The sequence below is a fragment of the Pediculus humanus genome, genomic scaffold, assembly GCF_000006295.1.
Source record: "Pediculus humanus corporis 1103172108269 genomic scaffold, whole genome shotgun sequence".
Taxonomy (NCBI): domain Eukaryota; kingdom Metazoa; phylum Arthropoda; class Insecta; order Psocodea; family Pediculidae; genus Pediculus; species Pediculus humanus.
The window spans coordinates 795450-818553 of NW_002987838.1; the positions used below are offsets into that span (position 1 = coordinate 795450).

The 23104-nt window shown below is 29.5% G+C and overlaps 3 protein-coding genes across 3 annotated transcripts; 1 reads left to right on the forward strand and 2 right to left on the reverse strand.

The window, feature by feature from the left end:
• Window positions 1–3851: 3851 nt before the first annotated feature.
• On the forward strand, window positions 3852–6485 carry Phum_PHUM503460 (synaptonemal complex protein, putative; the record flags this gene model as incomplete). Its single annotated transcript, XM_002430853.1, has 9 exons — window positions 3852–3901; window positions 4104–4408; window positions 4556–4696; window positions 4820–5010; window positions 5143–5307; window positions 5403–5660; window positions 5776–6081; window positions 6150–6284; window positions 6357–6485. 9 exons carry the CDS (start codon window positions 3852–3854, stop codon window positions 6483–6485), a joined length of 1680 nt encoding a protein of 559 aa, XP_002430898.1.
• A 585-nt stretch (window positions 6486–7070) lies between these two features.
• Window positions 7071–8591, reverse strand: Phum_PHUM503470 (mitochondrial 28S ribosomal protein S27, putative; the record flags this gene model as incomplete). The annotated part of the gene is made up of 3 exons (XM_002430854.1): window positions 7071–7355; window positions 7458–7610; window positions 7680–8591. The coding sequence occupies 3 exons, from the start codon at window positions 8589–8591 to the stop codon at window positions 7071–7073; spliced, it is 1350 nt and encodes a 449-aa protein (XP_002430899.1).
• Window positions 8592–10167: 1576 nt separating this feature from the next.
• Phum_PHUM503480 (uncharacterized protein) lies at window positions 10168–14117 on the reverse strand (the record flags this gene model as incomplete). Its single annotated transcript, XM_002430855.1, has 13 exons — window positions 10168–10274; window positions 10369–10544; window positions 10630–10781; window positions 10874–11054; window positions 11144–11327; window positions 11414–11663; window positions 11753–11859; window positions 11996–12186; window positions 12539–12743; window positions 12840–13006; window positions 13099–13202; window positions 13286–13524; window positions 14009–14117. The coding sequence occupies 13 exons, from the start codon at window positions 14115–14117 to the stop codon at window positions 10168–10170; spliced, it is 2172 nt and encodes a 723-aa protein (XP_002430900.1).
• Between the last annotated feature and the right edge of the window lie 8987 nt (window positions 14118–23104).

The following is a 23104-nucleotide window of genomic DNA, read 5'->3' on the forward strand; positions in this document are numbered from 1 at the left end:
ATATATATATATATATATATATATATATATATATATATATATATATATATATATATATACACATGATACGCCCCGTACGCGCACGCGCACACACTTATATATATATATATATATATATATATATATATATATATGCGTTTGACAAAAAAAAAAAAAAAATTTTTTTTTTGTTTGTTTGTTTGTTCGAAAGGTGGCAGGGGAAAAACTTAATTTACGCTTTTTTTTTTTCCTTAAATATAAATAAAAAATAAATAAATAATTAATTAATAATTAAATAAATGAATTAAATAGAGCCTATTTAACGTTTTACATAAATTAATTTTTTTTTTTTAAATAATAAAAATTTTTATAAATAAATAAAAAATTTACCAATAAAAAATTTAGTTAAAAAAAAAAAAAAAAAAAAAAAAAACAAACAGAAAGTCTTCCGTTTTGTTAATATTATTATTATTACTATTATTACACTCTACTTTTAGTTAGTTATCGTAGTAGATAATAAATTATTATTATTATTATTAGCGTAATGATTATTATTGTGAATAAAAATATGTTATATATATATATATATATATTTGTGTGAGGTAAAATTAAAATTTAATTTTTCTCAAGAGATTCGATTATTATTATTATTATTATTATTATTATTGCATTTAAAACTTTGTTTTTGGAAAATTTTTACCGTAATTTATTAAAAAAAAAAAATGTGACGTATGACATAATAATAATAATAATAATAATAAAAAGAAAATTCGGCTTTAAAAAATTTTTTTTTGTATGTTTAACGCGAGAGTATTAGTATTTATTCGACCGTAATATTTAGACAAAACAATATGTTTCACTCTCTCTCTTTTGTTTTTTATATTATATAACTCTTTCTTTCTCTTTCTCTCTCTCTAAAAAAAAAAAAACTTTCGATTTTTCAAATAAAAAAAAAAAAAAATGATAATTAAGTAGTAGTATTCTCATAAGTGAAACATTTTAAACTAACAAAATCATTTTTTTGTTTGCTTTTGTGTTTGTGTTTGTTTTTGTGTTTGTTTCTCTTTGATTTTTTTGCATAACAACATAATCGATTCATTAACGCCCAAAAAAAAAAAAATTATTTAAAATTTCAAATAAAAAAGAAAAAATTTAAATATGTGTCGCGGACGTTTAAGCAAAAAAAAAAAAAAAAAACCTTCGAAAAGGTGAAAACAAATAAAATTTAAATTTTAAATTTGATCGAGTTTTTTTTAAATATTTAAAAAATTAACATTTGAAAAAAAAAACAAACGACAACGACAAACGTCAACACAAACAAACAACTTAACAAAAAAAAAATCTTTTTTTATTACAGTATTAACAACAACAAACAAATAAATGGGTGCTAACGAATCGATTTATTCATTGATTGATTGATTGATTATACGTTTCTTCCAGTAAAGTTCACTAACAAATTCTTAATACTCTTTTAATAAATTATCATTATCATTATTATTATTTTTATTATTATTAATTTTATATTATTTTGACGCACAGGTAATTTTAAATAAATACCTCAGACAATCATTTAAAATAAATAAGTTATTACTTTTAATTATACGTGTTTGTTACTGGTACTTTACTTACCCTCCACTCTCTCCCCCAAAATATATATATATATATATATATGTAAACGTGTAAAATATTATAATAAACAAAAAAATTTAAATAATAATAATAATAATTTATGTATAAAAAAATAAATAATTTTTTTTTTGTAAAATTCGATTCGAAGACTTTTTCTAGTCTTTGATTTATCGAATCGAATTAAACTTTATTATTATTATTAATTAATTAATTAATTAATGACAATCTGTTACCGTTAATATCATATTATTATTATTATTATTATTATATTCAGTATTAAAAAAATTATTTAAAAAAAAAAAGTTTCAACCATGTCTAGAATGTAAAAAATTAAAAAACGGTTAGAATATTTTAATAATAATAATAATAATCATTGTTATTATTATTATCATTATCATCATCATCATTATTATTATTGTTTTAGTTGTAGTTTTGAATTGTTTTTATAAAAAAAAAAAAAAAAACTTTGGTTGTCACTTTTCATTAGTTTTTTTTTTTTTTGTCGTCCGGTAGTATTTTCAAAAGAGTTACTATGTCAATAAATAATTATTTGTAAAACTATTATTATTATTATTATTGTTATTATTATTATTACTAATTTTTTTTTTTTTAATTATTTGTTGTTACCTCTGTGAAAAAAAATTTTTAAAAAAAAAAAAAATTTATAACTGAAAAAAAACTTAAAAAAAAAAAAAAAAAAAAAAGGAATGACACCCTGTAATTGTTGTTTTTGTTGTTATTATTATTATTATCATCATTATTATTATTATTATTACAGTGATAATAATGATGATTATTTTTTTTATTCACACATGATATTTTGTGCCATAAGTTTTTTTTGTCGATAAGTAATTTGGGTTGTTTGTAGTAAGAGAGAAAACTATCATGTAATTTTTACAAAATTATAAAAAATTATATCATGTGTCAATTTAAAAAACAAACAAACAACAAACAAACAAACAAACAAGTGTCATTCCTTTTTTTTTTTTAAATATAAAAAACAAAAGTCTTTGTAAATATATATATATATATAAATTGTAATGAATTATTATCATTATTGTAAAAAAAAAAAAAAGAAAAAAAAATTAATTAGAAAAAACAAAAAAATTATTATTATTATTATTAATAATGTTTTAATTTAATTAGTTATTTAAATTAAAATCAATCAATCAATCAATTATTTAGGCTCAATTATATAATATTATGAATAATAATAATAATAATGATAAATTGTTTTTTTTGTTGTAGATAATTTTAAACATGAGTTTATATATATATATATATATATATATATATATATAAAACATTTATATGAAATTTTAACTTTTTATAAAAAAGTCTTCCAACCAATCAATCATATATATATATATAATCAGACTTTATAATTATTAATAATAAATAAATGAATAAATAATTTGTAGCTTTAGTTAAAATAGATTATTTCAATTAAATAATTATTTGATATAATATTTTGAATTATATGAAAATTAAATAAATAAATAAATTAATAAATTTGTAAGTTTGTGTAGTACAATAATAAATAAATAAATAAATAAATAAATTCTTATGAAAAATATTTGTTAACTTTAAATTGTGGTATATCAATTAAAGCTGCGATACAATTTATTAAACAATAATAATTACTATTATCATTATTATAATTAAATATATATATATTGAAACAAAAAATGAAATGAATTATTATGTATTATCATTATTATTATTATTATTATTAATTAATTCTTTTGTAAAATTCAATTTATATTGTCAAAGTTACTTGCTTTTTTTTTATATAAGGCTTTTAATTAAATTTTTTTGTTATGATGACTTATATGAACAGTATGGTGGTATAACCTATTATTATTATTATTATTATTATTATTATAACTATTATTACTACCAATACAGTAAAAATTTTTATTAAAAATTTGTAGAAGAACAGGTAGTAGTATTATAAGTCATAGATGTTAAGTAGTTATTGTTTAATATCAATAAAAAATTAAAAATTGATTCAAATTTAATTTGTTTTACATAAATTAGTAATTTATTATAACCTTACATGTATTATTTTTCCAAATTGAGTGAGATGCGATGGTAAAAATATCACAAATGAACATTAAATTGAAAAAACGGTTAACTTCTATTCGACCGCTTTAATGGCGACGACGCCGATGTCGCGCGTTTTTACGTGGAACTAGAATTTGTCGGTTAAATTATTTTTCCCACTTTCGTCAATAGCCAAAATGGAGGAAGTTGACAAAATAATTTTACATTCCCTTCGTCAAATCGGTTGGTACGTATTCCTCATCGTTTTCTTCGATTTAATTTTCAATGAGAACATTGTGAAATTACTTTATTTAATTAAATTATTAATTAATTTCGGCTCGTGTAATTTTACGTTTGAGTTAGTCGAAAATGCTTTGATTGAGCTCACTGGAATAATCACTTGCATCCTTCTCAATAAAGATTTTTGATTATCATCACTTGATTTTTAGTGACATTGACGAAGATGTAACTAGTTTGAAGCAATTTGACACCGAAATGATTGTCAAGTCCGCCGTCTGTTGTTTAGATTTAATACAACCCAATTTGGGGTTACCGCATATTCTCCCTCAAAACATGGCTGCTAAATATAGAATGGGTCAACTCATTGCTCAGGCTTGCATGGACAATGGTTATCCGGGAGACGTGGGCTATCAAACTTTTCTTTACTCTGGAGAATCTGACATAAGAAAAGTATTAATGTTTCTTATCGAAAAACTCCCTAAAGAACAAGAAAAATTTGTACATGAACCCACGGGTAATGATCTAAATTTAAAAAAGGAATACCGCATGAAAACTGTAAAAATTTTTAAATAATAATAATAACAATTAATTAATTTAAAATAATTTAAAAAAATCACTCATTTAAATATTTAACCAATAATAAAAATAAAAAAAATTTCAGGACCTGAATTGATTTTACGTAAAATAAGACAAAAAGTTAAAGAAGAATTAACTCGTCCATGCTTACCAAGAGCTTGTTCCGATTTAGGATCACCTCAAAGTTTTCTTACATATTCAAATATAAAAGAAACTCCAAAAATCGGTGAGTGAATCAAGGCTTCATACGAAAACAAACAAAAAAAAAGAAAAAAAAAAAACTGAAAATATTTATTAATATTATTATCATTATTATTATATATTATTCTTCACATTCATTAAACGACAGCTTGGAAAGAGTTTTGTATGAATGATTTGTCTTCGAATATGATGGATAAAAAATATTTAATTCCTACAATACTTACATTGCATTCGAGAGCAATTTTGGCTAAGAATCGACCACAATTACATCAATCGAAACCTGAAAATAATAAAATTAATAATATCGACAAAACATTGTTGACATCAAATTTTTCAAAGGTAATTTTTTTTTTTTTTTTTTTTTTTGAACTATTACTACCTAAAAATAATAAAAAAAAGCATTAGTAGTGAGAATCATTTAAAATAATAACTTGTCGATGCCTAACAACATTAAAAAAAAAAAAATTTCAGGAAGTCACACGGGGAAATTGGAAACCTCCCATAGCACCAAGACCAAAACTAAAAGAAAAGACTACCAACAATACCACAGAAGATGATCAAACATGGAGTGAATCAAAAAAGGAAGAAGATATTTTAAGTAAAGAAATAGAAGAACTTGTTGCAGATGTTCAACGAGTGTGTACAAGAGTTTTTTCTTTTCAGTTCGATTTGTGTAAAAATCAAAAGTTGTGAATGAGAGAAAAAAAATAAAATTTTTTTTTTCCTTCCAGTTAAAATCGAAAAAAAATCAAATATTACAAGATCTCGAACGTGATCAATTCAATTTGTGTCAAATGAAAGAAAAAAATTTATTGAGAATGAAAATATTAGAATTGTTACCGGATGGGGAAAACAATTTAAATAAATATCAACAAGTTATTGACTCAGCATCACAAAGATTAGTTTCTCTAGCGAATCAATGGGAAAAACATAGGATTCCATTGATTGAAAAATATCGTAAAAGTGTTCAAGTACAATCTGATAAAACCGTGAGTGTGCTGCGGGGCAGCAGCAGCAGCAGCAGCAGCAGCAGCAGCAATGTATTTCCCTTTTTCGATGAATTCTTTATTAATTTTAATTTATATATATTTATTTCATTTAAAGAGCGAAACCGTTAAAAAAGCAGAAACGGCCAAATCGCTAGGAGAAAAACGTAGAGAATTGGAAATTGATTTGAAAAACAAAGACAAACTTTTGTCGCAACTTCACGTGGAAAATGAAAAAGTGGGTAAAGAAGTTAACAGGTCGGCATATACGAGACGAATTTTGGAAATAATAAATAATATAGAAAAACAAAAGACTGAAATCGAGAAGGTGTTGAGAGATACGAGAGAAATACAAAAAGAAATAAACACATTGAGCGGTCAATTGGACAGGAGTTTTACCGTTGCCGACGAAACCATTTTTAGAGTAAGTAAACGAAATAATAATAATAATAAAAAACGATTTAATATTTGTGATTTGTTTTTTTAAAAAAGGATGCAAAAAAAGATGAAACGAGTCGAAAAGCTTACAAGTTGTTGGCAACGTTACATTCCGATTGCGATCAACTCGTCGCCATGGTTCAAGACACGGGTGCCATACTAAGAGAAATCCGTGATTTGGAAGATCAGGTAAATTATTTCGAAAAAGAATCATTTAAAAAAAAAAAATGTATTTTATTAACGATTCATTTTCGTACGCAGATCGAAAAGGAAAAGAGTAAAAACATAGCGGCTAATTTGGAACGAATAATGGCGGATTTGAATCAAATGAAAAACGAAAGCGCTCAACTCACTGCTCAACTCAAATTAAAACAACAACAAAATTCTTGACTTGTATCCCCCCCCTCATCATCATCAACATCATCATCATCATCGTCGTTATTGAGAAAAAATGGGGAAAAATAAAAGCGTAATTTAAGGTACGCAATCAAAACAAAAAATAAGCCAAACAACGAAAACTATCCACCTTGTGATTCCTTTATAAAAAAAATAATAAGCATTCATATAAGTATTTGTACATATATGCAATTCTGACTATTCTGCTTTATATTATATATTCTTTTTAATAATAAATAAATGATTAGTTAATAAAAAACTAAATAATAATAATAATAATAAATAAAGTAATCCTGTGATAAGACTTTGTCGCATTATTTGTCGAAAAAGAAAAGCTAAAAAACGAATCACTTTTAAATGTAAAATTGAGAAGTTTTACTTATTAAATCTGCGTCAACGTTCCGGTGCCTACTATTATGATGATAATAATAAAAATTTCAAGATAAACAAGAGTTTGTATCGAAAAAGTAACCAAAAATACCAAAAATAAACATGTTATGAATTGTAGATTGTAGATAAAACTGCTTTAAATAAAATTAAAATAAACTCACCATTTATAAAAGAAACTGATTTCTTCATTCATTCATTAAAAGTTTTTTTAACATCAGGTGGGATGTATGTATCTTCTTGAACATCTTTATATTTGCGTTTACCCTTGTAATAAACAACATTACTCATTTTCTTTTTCTGTTCTTCTATTTCTAATTGTAACTCATCTTCTTTATCGAAATAAAATAATTTCTGCTCTTCACTTTTGAGTTCTTCTTTAACTTTGGCAATTTCCATTTTAAGATTTTCAATTTCGCTTCTTTCCAATTCTTTATTTATGTGTTCATTCCTATCGTTTTCCCATCGACTGTATATCTAATGAATTTAAAAATTTGATTAAAAAATGGAATAAGTTTCCATGCATTTATTGTTAATTAATAAAAACTTAAAATAATGATAAAATTTTGAGTTAATTACCTTACATTGATTATCTATATCATTTCTTTCATTATTTTCAATCGAATGTTTTAATAAATTTTCAGATTCTGTTAATAGATCTGTTTTTAATAAGTTTTTTGAGTTGATCTTTGTAAGAAGTTGTAAAATTTCATTTTTTATCGAATCAGATGACTGCACATCTGCATTTTGTGCATCAGTTGTCGAATTATCATTTTGATTTTCTTCATCTGTCGATTGAACATCTTGTTTCGGTTTATTCGTTAAAAAATCTTTAGCCATTGAAACAGCTTGAGAATGTAATTTTAAATCTTTTTCAATGATAGTATTTAAAAGTGAAATAGTTTCATTGAATTTTTCATATAAAATTAAACCGACAAGTTGACTTGAAATGCCAAGAGGTCCATTGATATTTTTACCAAATAACCACATTGTTTTACCGACTAAATGATTTGGTTCTGTGATATCGAAATGATCATCAAAATAAGGATTCCTTATGTAAGGTACTCTGACTTTAACAACATCTTCATCTGGATCAGGTTCAGGTGGTGGTGGTACAGACCACACCATAGACGATAATAAATATTTATAACAAGAAAATATTGCCAAAGATTTCGTTATGGGATGTCCATATTCTTCCTGAAGCATTTGAAGAACAGCAATTTTAACAGCAGAAACGTAATCTTCGTTTTTTAAAAACTTATCCATCAACATGTTAATTAAATAAAAATCAGGAAAAACTCCATATTCGAGTCTGTTACTCAATAAATTAAAAATATCTTCTTTCGGACCGTGATCAATGTAATAACGAAGAATTGCATGCGTTGATCTTTCCGGTAAAAGCACACATTCCGGACACTCTCGTAATTTCTTCAAAGTGTCTTCAACTTCGAATTTCTCGTTATAATCTTTAAAAGAATTAGCTAATATATCAACATCTAACACGCTTATCCTTTTATTCGTATCGAAATCTAATTTTAATTGATTATATATATTATCGACATTTGATTTTTTAAAAATTGGATGTTTCAAACGATTTTCCCACTCATCGATACATTTATATGATTCCGATAAAAAAGATCGTTTAAATAAACGAACGAAAAAATTATTATTTTTACTTAAATTATAACTTTTATTACATAAATTTTTAATCATTTTTAAATACGTTAACTTTCTAACATATAAATTAATACCCTTAACAGTTAAAATAACTCTTGGAACAAAAAAAAAAAAAATCTAGAAGGCTGTGATTCGATTAATCGAACTCGTACGATTTCAAACCGTCGTTTTAATGATGCCGCCATTTTAAATGTTGTCATAAATTATTATTCTTGTTAATATTTTTATAATTATACGTAGAATCTCCTTTTTTTAAACGAAAAATTTTCATTTCGAATATGTTTTTAAATATTAACGATAATCGAAAAACGATTTAATTACAACAAATCATTAAAAAAAACCGAATTCTCGTACCCCATATTATTTATATAATAATAATAATAATGAATAAAATCGTAACGAAAAAATTAAATTGTTTTCTTCATAAAAATTCATTGTTAGTATAATTAATTTAATTAAATTTATTTTGTTCGTGTAAAAAAAATTATAAATTTTCAGATTACGTCGTACGGATGTGATATTGTTGAGATATTTGAGTAACGATAGAGATAAAGATAAAAAAAAAGATGAAGATGATGTTAAAGATAAATTAGAACGTACTCCTGGAATATTTCACGACAAACAACAAAGTGTTCAAGAAGAATCTTTTTTTCACAAAGAAGTTAATAATATTTATTTATTTAAAACTATCCACCATTATTATTTTGTTTATTATTATTTTACTTTCTTTTTAGACCAAAGAACAATTAAAACAATTAAAAAAAAAAGGAATGAAAAATGAAAAAAAAGATGAGTCGTCGTCGTCGACGACAACAACAAACAATCCAACGAAAAAATAAAAATTTACTACCAATATACAAACTTAAATAATAAATTTCTTACCAAAACAAACAAACAAACAAAACCATTCCTCTTTCATAAAAATTAATAACAAAAATAAAAAATTTAAAAAAAAAAAATTTTTTTTTCTTATATATATATATTCAAAAAATATTATTTGGCACTAACATAATTATACAAATTTATTTTTTATTTTTATTTTTTTTTCATATAAATAATAATAATAATAATAATAATAATAGTACATTGTAGTATAGTCTTAGGGAATGATACGTGAATTATTATTTCGACGTCAGCAAACAAACAAACAAAATTCACGTCATTTTTAAATCGAAATCAATCAATTTCTCTCTCTCTCTCTCTATCTATCTCTATCTCTCTCTTTCTTCCCTGTCCAGAAAAAAAAAAAAAGAAAAAATTTGTTCTTCGATTAAAATTCGTTTTTCTTTTAAATTTACGACTAAAAAAGAAAAAAAAAAAAATTATAACGGCTAAATCTATTCGAAACTAAAAAAAAAAAAAAAAAAAAACAGTCGTCTCCGTGCAAAACCCATTTTTTCTTTTGACACTTCAAAATATATAAAATTCAAACGGGGCGGGGTTGAGGAGGCGAGGGGAGGGGAGGGGTGACGTTTTTCCAGTGACGGCCATCGTCAATTTTTTTTTCTTTTTTTCTTCTTACGACGCGGTCAGTCTCGGCTCCTCGACACCACAACGAATACGTATAAATAAATAAATTTTTTTAATTTTTTTTTGACGTGGCCGTAGAATTTCATCGTTTCGGACAATTCCGGTGACGACATTGTAATTTCCACGATGCTCCTGGATTTTCCCGTAATACGCTCGCGACTATCGTGCTGTGTTCCAATTCTCTCTTGACTGAAATTCCAAAAAAAAAAAAAATTTTTTTCTTACCTTTTTACGAACAGCAAGAACCCCGACGGTGAGAAAAGAAAAGGAAAAATGAGCTCACCTATGTTTCCGCCGACTTCGCAAAGGAAATGAGTTTGTAGAGCCATTTCCGGCGCGGCGGATGATAAGAAACAACTCAGAGCGAGGCCTCTGGGTGCCAATTCCGACAGCGGTCTAGATCTTTCTCTCGGCGGCGTTTTCTTCTTGTCCGCCAACATCATACCCTCGTGCATTATCCTAAAATCATTTCGGATTAACAAACGAAACAACAGCAGAAGAAAAAAAAGAGAGAGAGAGAGAGAGAGAGGGAGGGAAAACTTACTTGAAAATAACGTCGCGAGCCGTCGTCGTTTCCGTTATGCAAATCGGAAAATGTTTCATTCCGAACTGACTCGCTTCGACGATTATGACTCCATCTTGAACGTCTCGAACTCTACTCACGATTTTATGCCTCGCTTTACCGAAAAGAAGCTTCTGAAACGAATCGAAAAAAAAAAAAAATCGTCTCGAAGAAAATTCGATACATCGATCCATCGATCGATCGATCGATCATTCTTCTTTCTTACCGGTTTATTGTTTTCCTTTCTCTCTTGTCTCGTTTGATTCAAACTTCGCAATTGCGACACGAGGTACTTTGGTACGACCCACAAAGACTCTCCGTACGAGAGAAGAATTTCAGTCAATTCAATGCAAATCTCTGCGGATTTCACTTGCGACGCCATGTCGTCCTTTGACAGTCTCACAAACCTTTCATAACAAAAAAAGTAAACAAACGATAAATTGTAAAACGGGAAAAGACACTTTTCTCGCTTGCACCCTTAGTGAATGACACACACCTCGGAGGGAAAAGCGACGGTGCCAATATGGTGGCTATCCCGTGTATTCCCATTTTGTTGTATTCTTCCAAACGTGAAACTTTGATCAGAAATTGAAAGAGGTACCGGAGAGTGGATTGATTTTCTTTCGGAAGGAGAAGAATCAAAAGGTTGAGCGCCGTTTTCCTCTTGTTTTCGTCGAGTTCTGTTAAAAATCGACAAAAAAAATCAGCATCCTTCGAAAGAAAGAGAGAGAAAGAGAGAGAGAGAGAGAGAGAGGAGATAACGTACCGTGAACGTCGTAAAACGTGGATAAAAATTTAAACGTTAAAAGGGGTTCCGGAAGGTCTCTCAAAAGTTTTTTAAGAGCTGATGCCACGTCGTGTGACGTCACCTGATAAAGTATCTCGTCGACTTTTATCATGTCCGAATAAAAATGATTTTCTATTGCGTTTGTGAGAATTTCCGTTCTTCCCTTGAGCCCAGCCACCCGTAACAATCCTTCATCTTTGAGCGAATGCTGTTCGAGATGATTTATGAGCTAAAAAACAATCATCATCATCATCATCATCATCATCATCACCTAAACTTTCGCGCACATTATTTCAATAAAATCCATCAAATCCTAACCTTTTGAAATATGTACGGTACGTTTTTGAGAAGAGAGCCCTGAGTCGATAATATCCTTTCGTCCTTTTCCAGAAGAACATTTAATGGTAATCCGAACACGGCACCATCTTCGATCAGGAAGGTAAGAGAAAGACGAGAAGAAAAAAAAAAAAAAAAAAAAAAAAAAAAAAAAATTTGATTTCATTTCCATCTAACATCGGATAAAATCGTTTTTTCCGCGCCAAAAATAAAATTTAAACTTACCCGATTTCCGATTACTTTTATACGGTTTCCGCTTTTGCAATGGTTTGTTGCTCGAATCGAATAGTGACGTCACTTCTGCCAAAAATCTTGGCCTCAAAAGTAAAACGTCGGCTTCGTCCAAGCTATCGATCCACGTTCTGTCTTCGCTTTCGTTGTAATTATTATTATTATTATTATTATTATTATAAATGCTGAAAAGGAAAATGTACAAGAAATCAAGGTATAAATTTTGCCTTTCGCGTGTTAGAACGCACGTATACAGGCACGCACGCAAACACGTACGCACCCACACGGGATACACGGGATAACGTGGGGTACTAACCAACCAGGTACTTGCAAGAATTACAAACGAGCCTTAAACTCTTCATTAATTACCAATTAGTCACAGTTAAATAATGTTTATTTACAAAGACCGTTATTATTGTGAGCACTACTAATACGAATCCTCGATCAAGGTTGAACAATCATTGACAACAACAACAACAACAACGACAAACCACAAACAACCGCGACCAAAAAAATTAATTCTTTTTTTTGACTCACCTGTATTTTTCTTCTACGTCTAAAAGGTTTCCGTGACTCCTGCTCAACCTTCTACCGTTGGACGGAGAAAGATTTCGAAGTCTCGACGGATCCAATTTTTCCGATTCTTCCACGGTCACGTCGAGGTAAAGAGGATCGCTCCCGCTTCTGTTTCTCGGTAGAGTTCCTAGGTACTGGTAACTGATGAGTCGTAATCCGTCTGAAACTGAAGAAAACGTGTCAGGAGGAGAGTCACAAAACACACACACACACACACACTTTTGCTTTCTGCTGCCACTTTTTTTTTCTCTTACACACTCACCAGAGTCTGCAATGTCGGGAACGTAATTTCTAAATATTTCACGATTCGTATAATTATGATTTTGAACGTTTTGATTTTTTTTTACATGATTTATCGGGGGAGCGCTGGGTGCTCGAGATAGAGGTTTCTTCAGTTTCCATGGTACCCCGGAAATGTTGCTGCCAGGTCTGTAACCAAATCAAAAAAAACTCACGTCAGCCAGCAATTATCTGTCACGTTTTTTTTTTTTTTTTTTTATACTTTACAAGTCACTACTCACAAGTGTATCGTCGTCGTGAATGAATCAACGTCGTTCAATCTTATTTCGACGGAATCTAAAGAATCCGGAGTGACACTTCTCGATTGTGATCCCGAACTGTGATTCTGAAAATTTTAATAATAATAATAATTTTCACTTTTCCGTCACCCACAGCCTTTTGACAACAAACTCTCTCTCTCTCACTCACTTCATAATCTTTGAAAACGTCTCTCACGTCTGCTTTCCGATGTTTGGCTTTCGACCGTCTCTGACGTATTGTGTTGTTGAGCGTTTTCACTCGTCTTTTGATAGCCTCCGCTTGGAGTTTGGAGAAATCGAGTAGAGCCCCTTCCAATTCGGATTCTGAAACTTCTAGCCCGTGCAGAAAGGGTTCCGTCAAGTGTGACAGACCCGCGTCTTTGAGCCATTCCGTTTCGAGTTCTCCTTCTGTACAAAAAAAAATTACGTAAAAAATTATAATTGGATAGGGTTCGCAATTTGACCGTAACCAACCCAGTTTCCCTTTTGTTTTGCTTTGTTTTCCTTTTTTCTTATCACTTGCTCAAAACGCTATTGCGTGATAATGATAATAACCGCTACGGATGGCAAACGAAAAAAACCCCTTTATTTATTTATTTATTTAATTAATTTATTTTATTTTCACGATTTCCTTTTAATTAATTAATTAATTAATAATTTATAATAAAGTTTCGCGAGTGTGTAAATTTTAAACTTTTTTTTTTTCGGATACGCTCTTACGTAATCATTGCAACTTTCTTATAAAAATAAATAAATAAATAAATAAATAATGAAATGTGTTGCTTGCGTGCTGGGTTATTACAAATCCGCGAACGATTTGACACGCAACGTGGTTTTCACCCTCTCGCATACCTTTCCAACCACCACCATCACCACCACAATTTTGGCTTACCCTCGCAACTTCTTGAACTCAAATCTTCTTCGCCTATCTCTTCCGATCCCGAATGATGTTTAACTTCGTTCCAATAATCTTGAATGTCTTGATTTACGTCCGTTTCCATCGTCGAAAAACGATTTAAATCCAACACAATTTCTTCTTCTCTTTCGAATTTCTTTTGTTTAGAGAGTCAAACGACGAATGACTAAAAATAATTTGTGAAATACGTGACCGTCATCATCGTCATCATCATCATCATCATCATCATGATCTGAAAATAAAAAATTTTTTTTTAATTAAAACAAATCGCGGAATTTTTTTTTGAGATGAACGCCGATCCCTCCACATCTCGTTTTTCTCCTTTCATTTTAATTTTTTTTTTTTTTTTTTTGTAAAAAAAAAAAAAAAGAAAACAATCTTCGAAGGGAAACGTTAACAATCGATGAAAACGAAACGAAACTGTTACTTTTTACTTTTTAAAGGGGAAGGGGGAGAGGCGAGCGGGCAGAGGGCGGAGGAAGGGAACCGACTTTTCGGCAATTTTTTAATGATTTCTTGCTTTACAACTGGAACACACGTCATTTAATCGCGGAGAATAAAAAACGAAAAAAATTCATACTACAACTACAACTACTACTACTACTACACCTGCTACTACTGCTACTACTACTACTACTGCTGCTACTACTACTACTACTACTACACCTGCTACTACTGCTACTATTAAACGCGTTAACCGAATAGAGAAAGTAACCGTTTGAACGTTTCGGAATAATGAATGATTAAATTCTTGAATTTTTTTTTTCTTTCGTGTGTTCGCAATCGAACGCAAACAAAAGAGTACATGAATGCCCGTGAAAAATATTCCGAAACAACAAAAAAAAACAAGTAAACGATGTGTTTCGATTATAAATAATAATAATAATAATAATAATAATAATAATAATAATAATAATAATAATAATAATTAAAAATAAACGAGCGAACGTTTACCAATAAAAAATTGTAAACCAAAACAAAAATAAGGTCATCGAAGAAGTGAGCGTAAGACGATGATGAGAATCGCAGGCGGATTTTTTTTTTTTTAACCGTTCAAGTTTATACGACGAATTCGTTTATTATTATTATTATTATTATTATTATTATTATTAAAGAAACGATTCAACAACAATAGAAAGCGATAGGCTGGAAAAGCGTTTGCACGACGGTTCTGGAAAAAAATGACGAAAAACGTGACACAATGGCGTAAACGTGTAATTAATGCGTTTTTTTTTTTTTTTTTTTTGCTTTCGAAGAATATTAATTAGCGCAAATTTGCAAAACTACCTCCTCCCCACTCCCCCTCCCCCGATTTTCTTTTTCTTAGCAAAAGATTTTCTCGTAGTTTTAATTTCATTAATACCGAAACAATCAAAAATGTGTCGACAGAATCAAAAAAAAAAAACTTAAAGGAAAACAATTATCGTTTGTCGTTTGTATCTTTTTCACGCGGAAAAAAAACAACAACAACAACGATTTGTATTAATAAGACTTATTTGAAAATTTTACATTACACAATATTTCGAGTAAAACAACAACAACAACAACAAACGATAACAATCAAAAATTATTTAACGGTACAATTTAAACTTGATAACGTTGTTCCTATTTTTTTTGCGACAATTTTTACCGATAATGAAATTTTCCAATATCCGCACGCAAATTTAACAAAAAATTAAATCAACAAACAACAAACAACAACAACAACAAAAATAATAATAAAATATATAAAAATACCGTATCATTTTCGAAAGGAACAAAATTTAAAAATTAATTCGCGCGAAATAAAAAAACAAAACAAATTCTCCGATTCGATTTGAACTTCCTAGTACCACGAACGAAAAAAAAAAAAAAAAAATGTTCGAGTTACCGAAAAAAAAAAAAAAATGTAAATAAAATTATCGATAAGAGTCAAACAATCAGATAACCCAAACAAACAAACATAACAAACAAATTGTCCTTTTTGCTTTTCTCGTACGTAAAAAAAAGTAACACAAAAAGTTTTTTTTTTTTTTTTTTTTTTTTTTACTTAATTTTCATTCAATCTCGAAATCGGACATTTTTTTTTTTTTTTTTTTTTTTTTTGAAATTTAAAAAAACCCCGAGACGATTTAACAAACTGAAATAACGTTCACGACAAAAAAAAAAAAAAAAACTAAGTGAATCATTCTCGAACGATCCCTTATCAACGCACGCACGACACGCACGCACGCAAATACATACGCAGTAAACACGCACACGCGCTCGATATAGTGATAAGAATAAAACGTCGCGAAAACTCGTGACGATTAAATTAATTGGAGCAAAGTAACGTGTCGTTTTTCGAAAACGTTTGGAAAATTAGTGGCGGGGCAGCAGGGGGGGGAGGAGGAAAAAAAAAATAAATAATAATAATAATAACTTGCAGACTATTGCGCAGAAGGTGACTGACTAACTCGAATGCAAATGTTTACATTTTTTTTTTTTTTTTTTTTTTATTCTTTCGAGGCGACTTAAACAAATCAAACGTAAAAAAAAAAAAAAAAAAATTATTTCAAGGAAATAAATTATTAAACGGTAGATAGACGACGTGTAATTAGATTGCGGTTCTTTTTTTTTTTTTTTTTTTTAAATAATAAATTTCGTCGACAAATCGTCGAACAACAAACGACGTACGAGTTTGTTACGTAACGATTCGATCGATACAAACAAACAAACGAACATCCTTCGAAAATAAAACGAAAAAGTGCAACCGGAAGCAAAAAAAAAAAAAAAACGTATCGAATATCGTAGAAAAATTTTTTTTTACGTCGTAAGCACTTTAAAAAAAATTTTTAATAACCTTTTCGGCACCACCGTCGCCGCCATTTTGAAAACATAAATCGATTCGCGGGAAAAGTGTTTAAACACTCTATGACGATTAATTAATTACTGCTGCCCCTTTTGTAATGACTACGAAGGTAAATTAATCGAAGGTAAATCGTCACTCTCTCTCTCTCTCTCTCTCTCTCTTTTACTCTCAATATTTTTTTTTTTTATTCTCATTGAAAAAACATTCAACAACGTGTGTGTGTGTGTGTGTGAGAGAGAGAGAGAGAGAGAGAGAGAAAATAATTTTAAAATAAAAACAATAAATAAAATTTAAAAAAACAAAACAAAACATTATGAATTTGTTAGAGACCTTCGATGGACGACGACTTTTAAATAATGACTTTCAATTCTCTCTGTCGAAATTTTATTTTGGGGACCCTCTACGATGGTCAAATCCCTGATGACAAACAACGACTAATTTCGACAAACAAAAATAATTAACAAACTAATTCTAACAAACAAGAGAATTAAAAATACATCTCGAGATGGACATGATGCATACGTACACGTGTGTTGTTGGCGGAGGCTGTGGCGATGGCAATGGCGACGATGACAACAACAAACAATGACGATGAGAAAAAACAATGAAAATTCTTTTTTTTTTAAAAAAAAAAAAAAAAAAAAAAGAAAATGTTTAGAAAAATTTTCTTTTTTTCGATTTCTACGACAAATTACGTTAAATATAATTTTACACGCATGACAATAATCGAAATTATTGAAATTGGAATTAATAAACAAGAGCGCGCGACCTTCGTCGCAAAATGAAATTTTGTAATGTAAACAATAACAAACAATAACAACAACAACGACGACGACGACATCAACACTCAACATCGGCCCTCGTCTCAAATACTTAAATTGCTTAATAACTAACAAAAAAAAAAATTTAATTTAATAGTTATAAACTAATAATGATAATATTAATAACGATAATGACAATAATCCTAACAACAACAACAAAAAAACAACGATTGAAACAACAACAACCAAAACAACAACAACGATGACAAAAAAATTGATTTAAAACGTTCAGAGAACAAAGAAATGTTCAAAGTTGATTTTTTTTTCTTTTTTTTTTGTTTAAATATAATTAATTAAACAAAACAAATAAAAAATCATAAATGTTTAAATATTAATAAAACAAAACTAGCATATGTATGAAACAAACTAGATAAGGAGAGAAAGAGAGAAAGAGAGAGAGAGGGACAACAACAACAAACAAAAATTATTGTTTACCCAACACAACACAACAACAGAACATTCACAGCAAAACCAAAAAAAAAATTTTTTTAAGGGGGCAAATTATTTGACCGTTTGTACGACCGCAAAACCAACCAAACAACCAACGTCGAGTAGGGAAAAGGGGGAGGGGAAAACAAAACAAAAAAGTAATAATGATAATAATGATTACGAATTAATGCTTTCTTTTTGGTCATCAATAACGGATTTAGTTCTGTGCCAAAAATACCCAATAAAATCCTGTCGCGTTTTCCGTCGACAATCGACCCCCCGTTCGACAATCAACAATCGAAAACGAACAAACGAGATGGTATAGTTTTGAGAATAGAAAATATTTTCTTCCTTTCGCTTTTCTCGGAAAACTTTTTACTCAACATTTGAGTAACGAAAAATTTTTGTCGCCCACGGGGAAACGTTTGCCCCCGCGAAATTTCTTTCTTTAAGCTAATATTTTATTCTCAGAATCGTAAGTTCGATTTAAAAAAAAAGAAGTGTCGCAATCGACACTTTTGCCACGTTTTTTTTTTTTTTTTAAAACAAAACAATTAACGAATTCCACGACGACGACGACGACGACAAAAACAACAACAACAACAACCAAAATTCTCATTAAGGATCAAAATTCGGGACTAACGGATCCAAAAAAGAAGGAAACGTGACGGTGAGTGGAAGTTTTAGAAAACAACCGACAAACAAAATTTTTTTTTAAAGAACAACCTCTTCAACAGGCAAAATAAAATTCTCATCCTCCTCCCGTAACTTTTTTTCGAGAACTCGAACGCGAACCCGAAACGTTCCAGACGTTATTTTTCTTCCTTATTTGATATACGCTATGACTTCGACCTCATTTACCATCTCCTCAGTTTCGAGACGCTAAACAAAAAACAAGAAAAGGGGAACAAAAAAACACATAAAAAATTTAATAAAAAAAAATTGATAACGGAGCGATAACGTAATAACTGATAACAAACGGTGACACAAACAAACAAACAAACACCGGAACGAAAATTATAATAATAATAATAATTATTAGTAAACCGCAAATTATTAAAAAATTCTCACGTCGTCGTTCTTACGTTGACGGTAAAAAAAAAAAAAAAAAAAAAAAATTTCAGGTTTCGAACAGACGCGACAAGTGACGCGAAAAATTTTTTACAAAAAATCGACAGACAAACAACAACAACAACAACAAACGACCGAACAACAAACCACGACCTACCCGATTCGGCAAAACCTGTCACAACTCATTTAAAAAAAAAAAAAAAAAATTTGCTAAAATTAATTATTTCAAGTACATAAAACGAAAATTTTACCTTACTTTGGTGATAATAATGATAATAATAATAATAGTAACAACAACAACAACAACAACAACGTTATTCCTTTGTTTGTTTCTATTTATTTTTTTTTTCGCGCGTTTTTCTAAATTCTCATGTCTATTACGGAAGTAAAAATCGAACGCGTTTTTTTTTTTTACATTCTTTTAGCGACAACCAACGACAAACCGTTTGTGTTTGTTTTCCATTCGTTTATTCGTACAAACAAACAGAGGAGGTAAATTTAAATTTCCATCGGGATTTAAAAGGTCTAATAATCGATAATAACGTTTCCTTAAGGGGGGAAAAAAAATAATAATTGACACGGTTTTCGATTTTTTTTTTTTTTTTTAAATGACATACGGATCGATCGTCGATCAAAGATCAAGAGTACTACCCGCGTCGTAGTACCCCCCCCCCCGAGATACCCCCAAATAATCACCTCGAAAATTTAACCTACAAGGTTTATTAACGCCCGTAAACATAAACGATTAACAACAAAAAATTGTTTTTATTTTTTTTTTCATATGAAAATAAATCAATCCCTCGGATTTTTTTTATATTCGTTTGTTAAAAAACGCGCGTTTCTTCATCCGAACCTCAGGTACTTTCTTTTAAAATCGAAAATGGCACACCATTTCGTGTGTGTGTGTGTAAAAATTAACACCTTTCGAGTTTTATTACGGTAGGTGTAACGTAATTTCTTTTATTTTTCTTTTGTCTTCAGTGATTTCCATTTTGAAAAAACAAAAAAAAAATGGCGGACACCATCATCGCGCGCCCAATTTTCTATCATCTTTCGATCGTTTCAATTACGTTGCTTTTTTCCCCACTTGAAATTATTTGATTTTATTATTACTCTATGCGTTCCCCTCCCCTCCCCTACCTTTTGGTCACCAACTACAAGCCTACCAAACTTTAAAAAAAAAAAAAACCGCAAATTTAACGAGGTCAACTTTTTTTTTTCTTTAATTAAAAAAAAAAATAAAAAACAATGAACGAAATGGCTTTTCGGGTATTGTTATTAAATTTCAACACGTAAGTACTTCTCGAAAATTTCAGGCAGTTAAAAAAAAAAAAAAAAAAAATTTAAAAGTTTGAAATGCAAAACAAACAACAAACGCAACAACAACGCAACAATACAAGTTGTCTCCTCTTTCCATTTAAATTTATGGCGTTCATGTGCGGTTGTTGTTGTTGTTCTTGCATGACGTCAAAGCCCTCGTTTGTATAGGCGACAGCACGAGCCCCACTTTCGATGATAAAAAAAAAAAACAAAAATTCCAATAATAGAATTCGAAATGAACCGAACAAAACCAAAGTTGTTTCGAAACAACCGTTTCTGGAAATGTTTTCGTCTAAAAACTAAAAAAATCCTTTTACTAATTATGTTGATACTAAAACCATCGAACGTCATCATCCTTCGCCGAAAAAACATATTCGAAAAGAGGTAACAACAACAAAAAGAGAAAAAAACCGCAAACGCTTTGTTGAACTGGATAAAAAAAAAAAAAATGGCAACGAAAAAGACAAAACAAAACGTAAAAAAAGTAAAAACCTAAACCTGTACCTGGAGGCAAATTAAGTTTTTTTATTGCTTATAAACTTTCCAATCGTAACAAAAGATGATGCCACCACAACAACCTACGTAGATTTTTTTAGAAAAAAAAAAAAAAAATTCGTCACGAAACTTTACGGTGGAAAAAATTCGAAAAATTCTCCAGTAATAACCGACTACGATAGAAATTAAATTCTTCTCCAGTTTCAGCAAGACGAGAAATGTAACTCTTTCATTCTCATCGATTACACCAAAAATACCTTTAGGCAAAGAGGAGAGTTTATAAAAAAAAATTAAGAAACCGACCACAACAACATTTTTTTTTCTTTTTTCCCTCCATGCCGAAGCATGAAGAACGAGATCAATAACACTGGAGAAAAATAAAAAATAAAATAATTACCAGAAAAATCTAGAAGGTACGCTAAACGAAGGAAATAGGTACCCATACTTACACGCTAACGCCACTCAAGTAAATTTTTTTCTTCTTTCTTTCTTATTATGATTCAACGGCTAAAAAAAAAAAACTTTTGTGTGTGTTCTTTCGTCATTTTTTCGCGCGTAATTTTTAGTATTTCCGCGTGCAAATTACGCCGCGTTACGCTCAAACGTGTCAAATCCTTACTTACAATTTAAATTCCACGGTTATAATTTTTTACGCATTCGGTTTAAAAACGAACAAACGAAATCAAAAGTAAAACAGAAAAAAATTAATTATTTTAAAGGCGAAAATAATATTTTCACGTTCGGAGAGAGAAACAAGGAGAGAGAGAGAGAGAGAGAGAGAGAGAGAGAGAGAGAGAAAGAGAGAGAGAAACGTCAAAACTGCATGACTAACCAACCATGCTTTCACAGACGTTATTTTCACTTTGCCGTAATAAAAGAAAAACGCTTTACAATTTTCATCTCGTTACATACAATGTAGGACGACGACCACCATCATCATCATCATCATCATCATCATTATCATCAACATCATTTTTGTTGAACGAACGCGTCGTGACACGTCTTTTTTCCACGTCATAAATTATGTATATACGCGCGCGTTTTTTTTTGCTCCCGCTGGAAAAACACGTTCGCGTGAATTATTTACCAGACGACTACTATTATAACTCGAGACAGGGAGAAAAGAAAAATTAACGATTTGATTTATTCGCCGCGTGAGCAAAAATTGTTTATTAATAATAATAATAATAATAGAATGGTGGTAAAAATTATCGTCGTGGAATCAGACTGATTGTTTTTTTGCCATAATTTTTTCTTAAAACGGTTTTCTTTCGCGGCTCGTAAATAATAACAATAATTTTATTTATGCCCTTTATTTGCCAACGTAACAACAACAACAACAACAACAATAAACGTTTGTTCTTTTGTTAATTATAATAATTTTTATTATTAAACCCCTTAAGAGAGAGAGAGAGAGAGAGAGAGAAAAAAATGTCTGCCGACGTTTTTTTTTACCCTTTTGTCCGGAGATACGTCGTAGATACTTCACCGCGATTCTTTCCGGTATTTTTTTTTCTTCTACCACGATAACGACGATAATTCATGCGTTGTTATATTAAAAAAAAAAACGCAGAAAAATAAGAAATGGCGGAAAACGGAAATCATTGCGGAAGATGCGGAAATCGCGCACGCGCACGCACTCAATCGCTTCGTATACGCACATTTAAATATCGTTCATTCATTAAATTAATTCACTTTTATTTATTTACCGACTTTTAATTATTTTATAATTTTAAATCCTCGTACCCCCTCCCCCTCCCCGACCCCCCCAAGTCATTAAAAAATAATGAGAAGGTGAAAAAAAAAAAAAAATTTCAACTTTTACATTTTCGACACGATTCTCCAATCCAACAACCGACCGTTTCTTTCTCTCTCTCTCTCTCTTCTATCGTCTGCTGCCTTTCGATATTTGGGTGAAAAAAAAAAAAAATGTTTTGTACCTGTTTTTATCTTTTTAGTAACCTCAAAATGATTATCTCAATGTGAAAAATAATTATTTTCGAATAATTACTCGGTATTCACCGTTTTTTACGTAGGAAAAAAAAAAAAAGACAAAAACTCACGTTTACAATGCACAAGAAAGAGAGAGAAAAAAAAAAATTCACA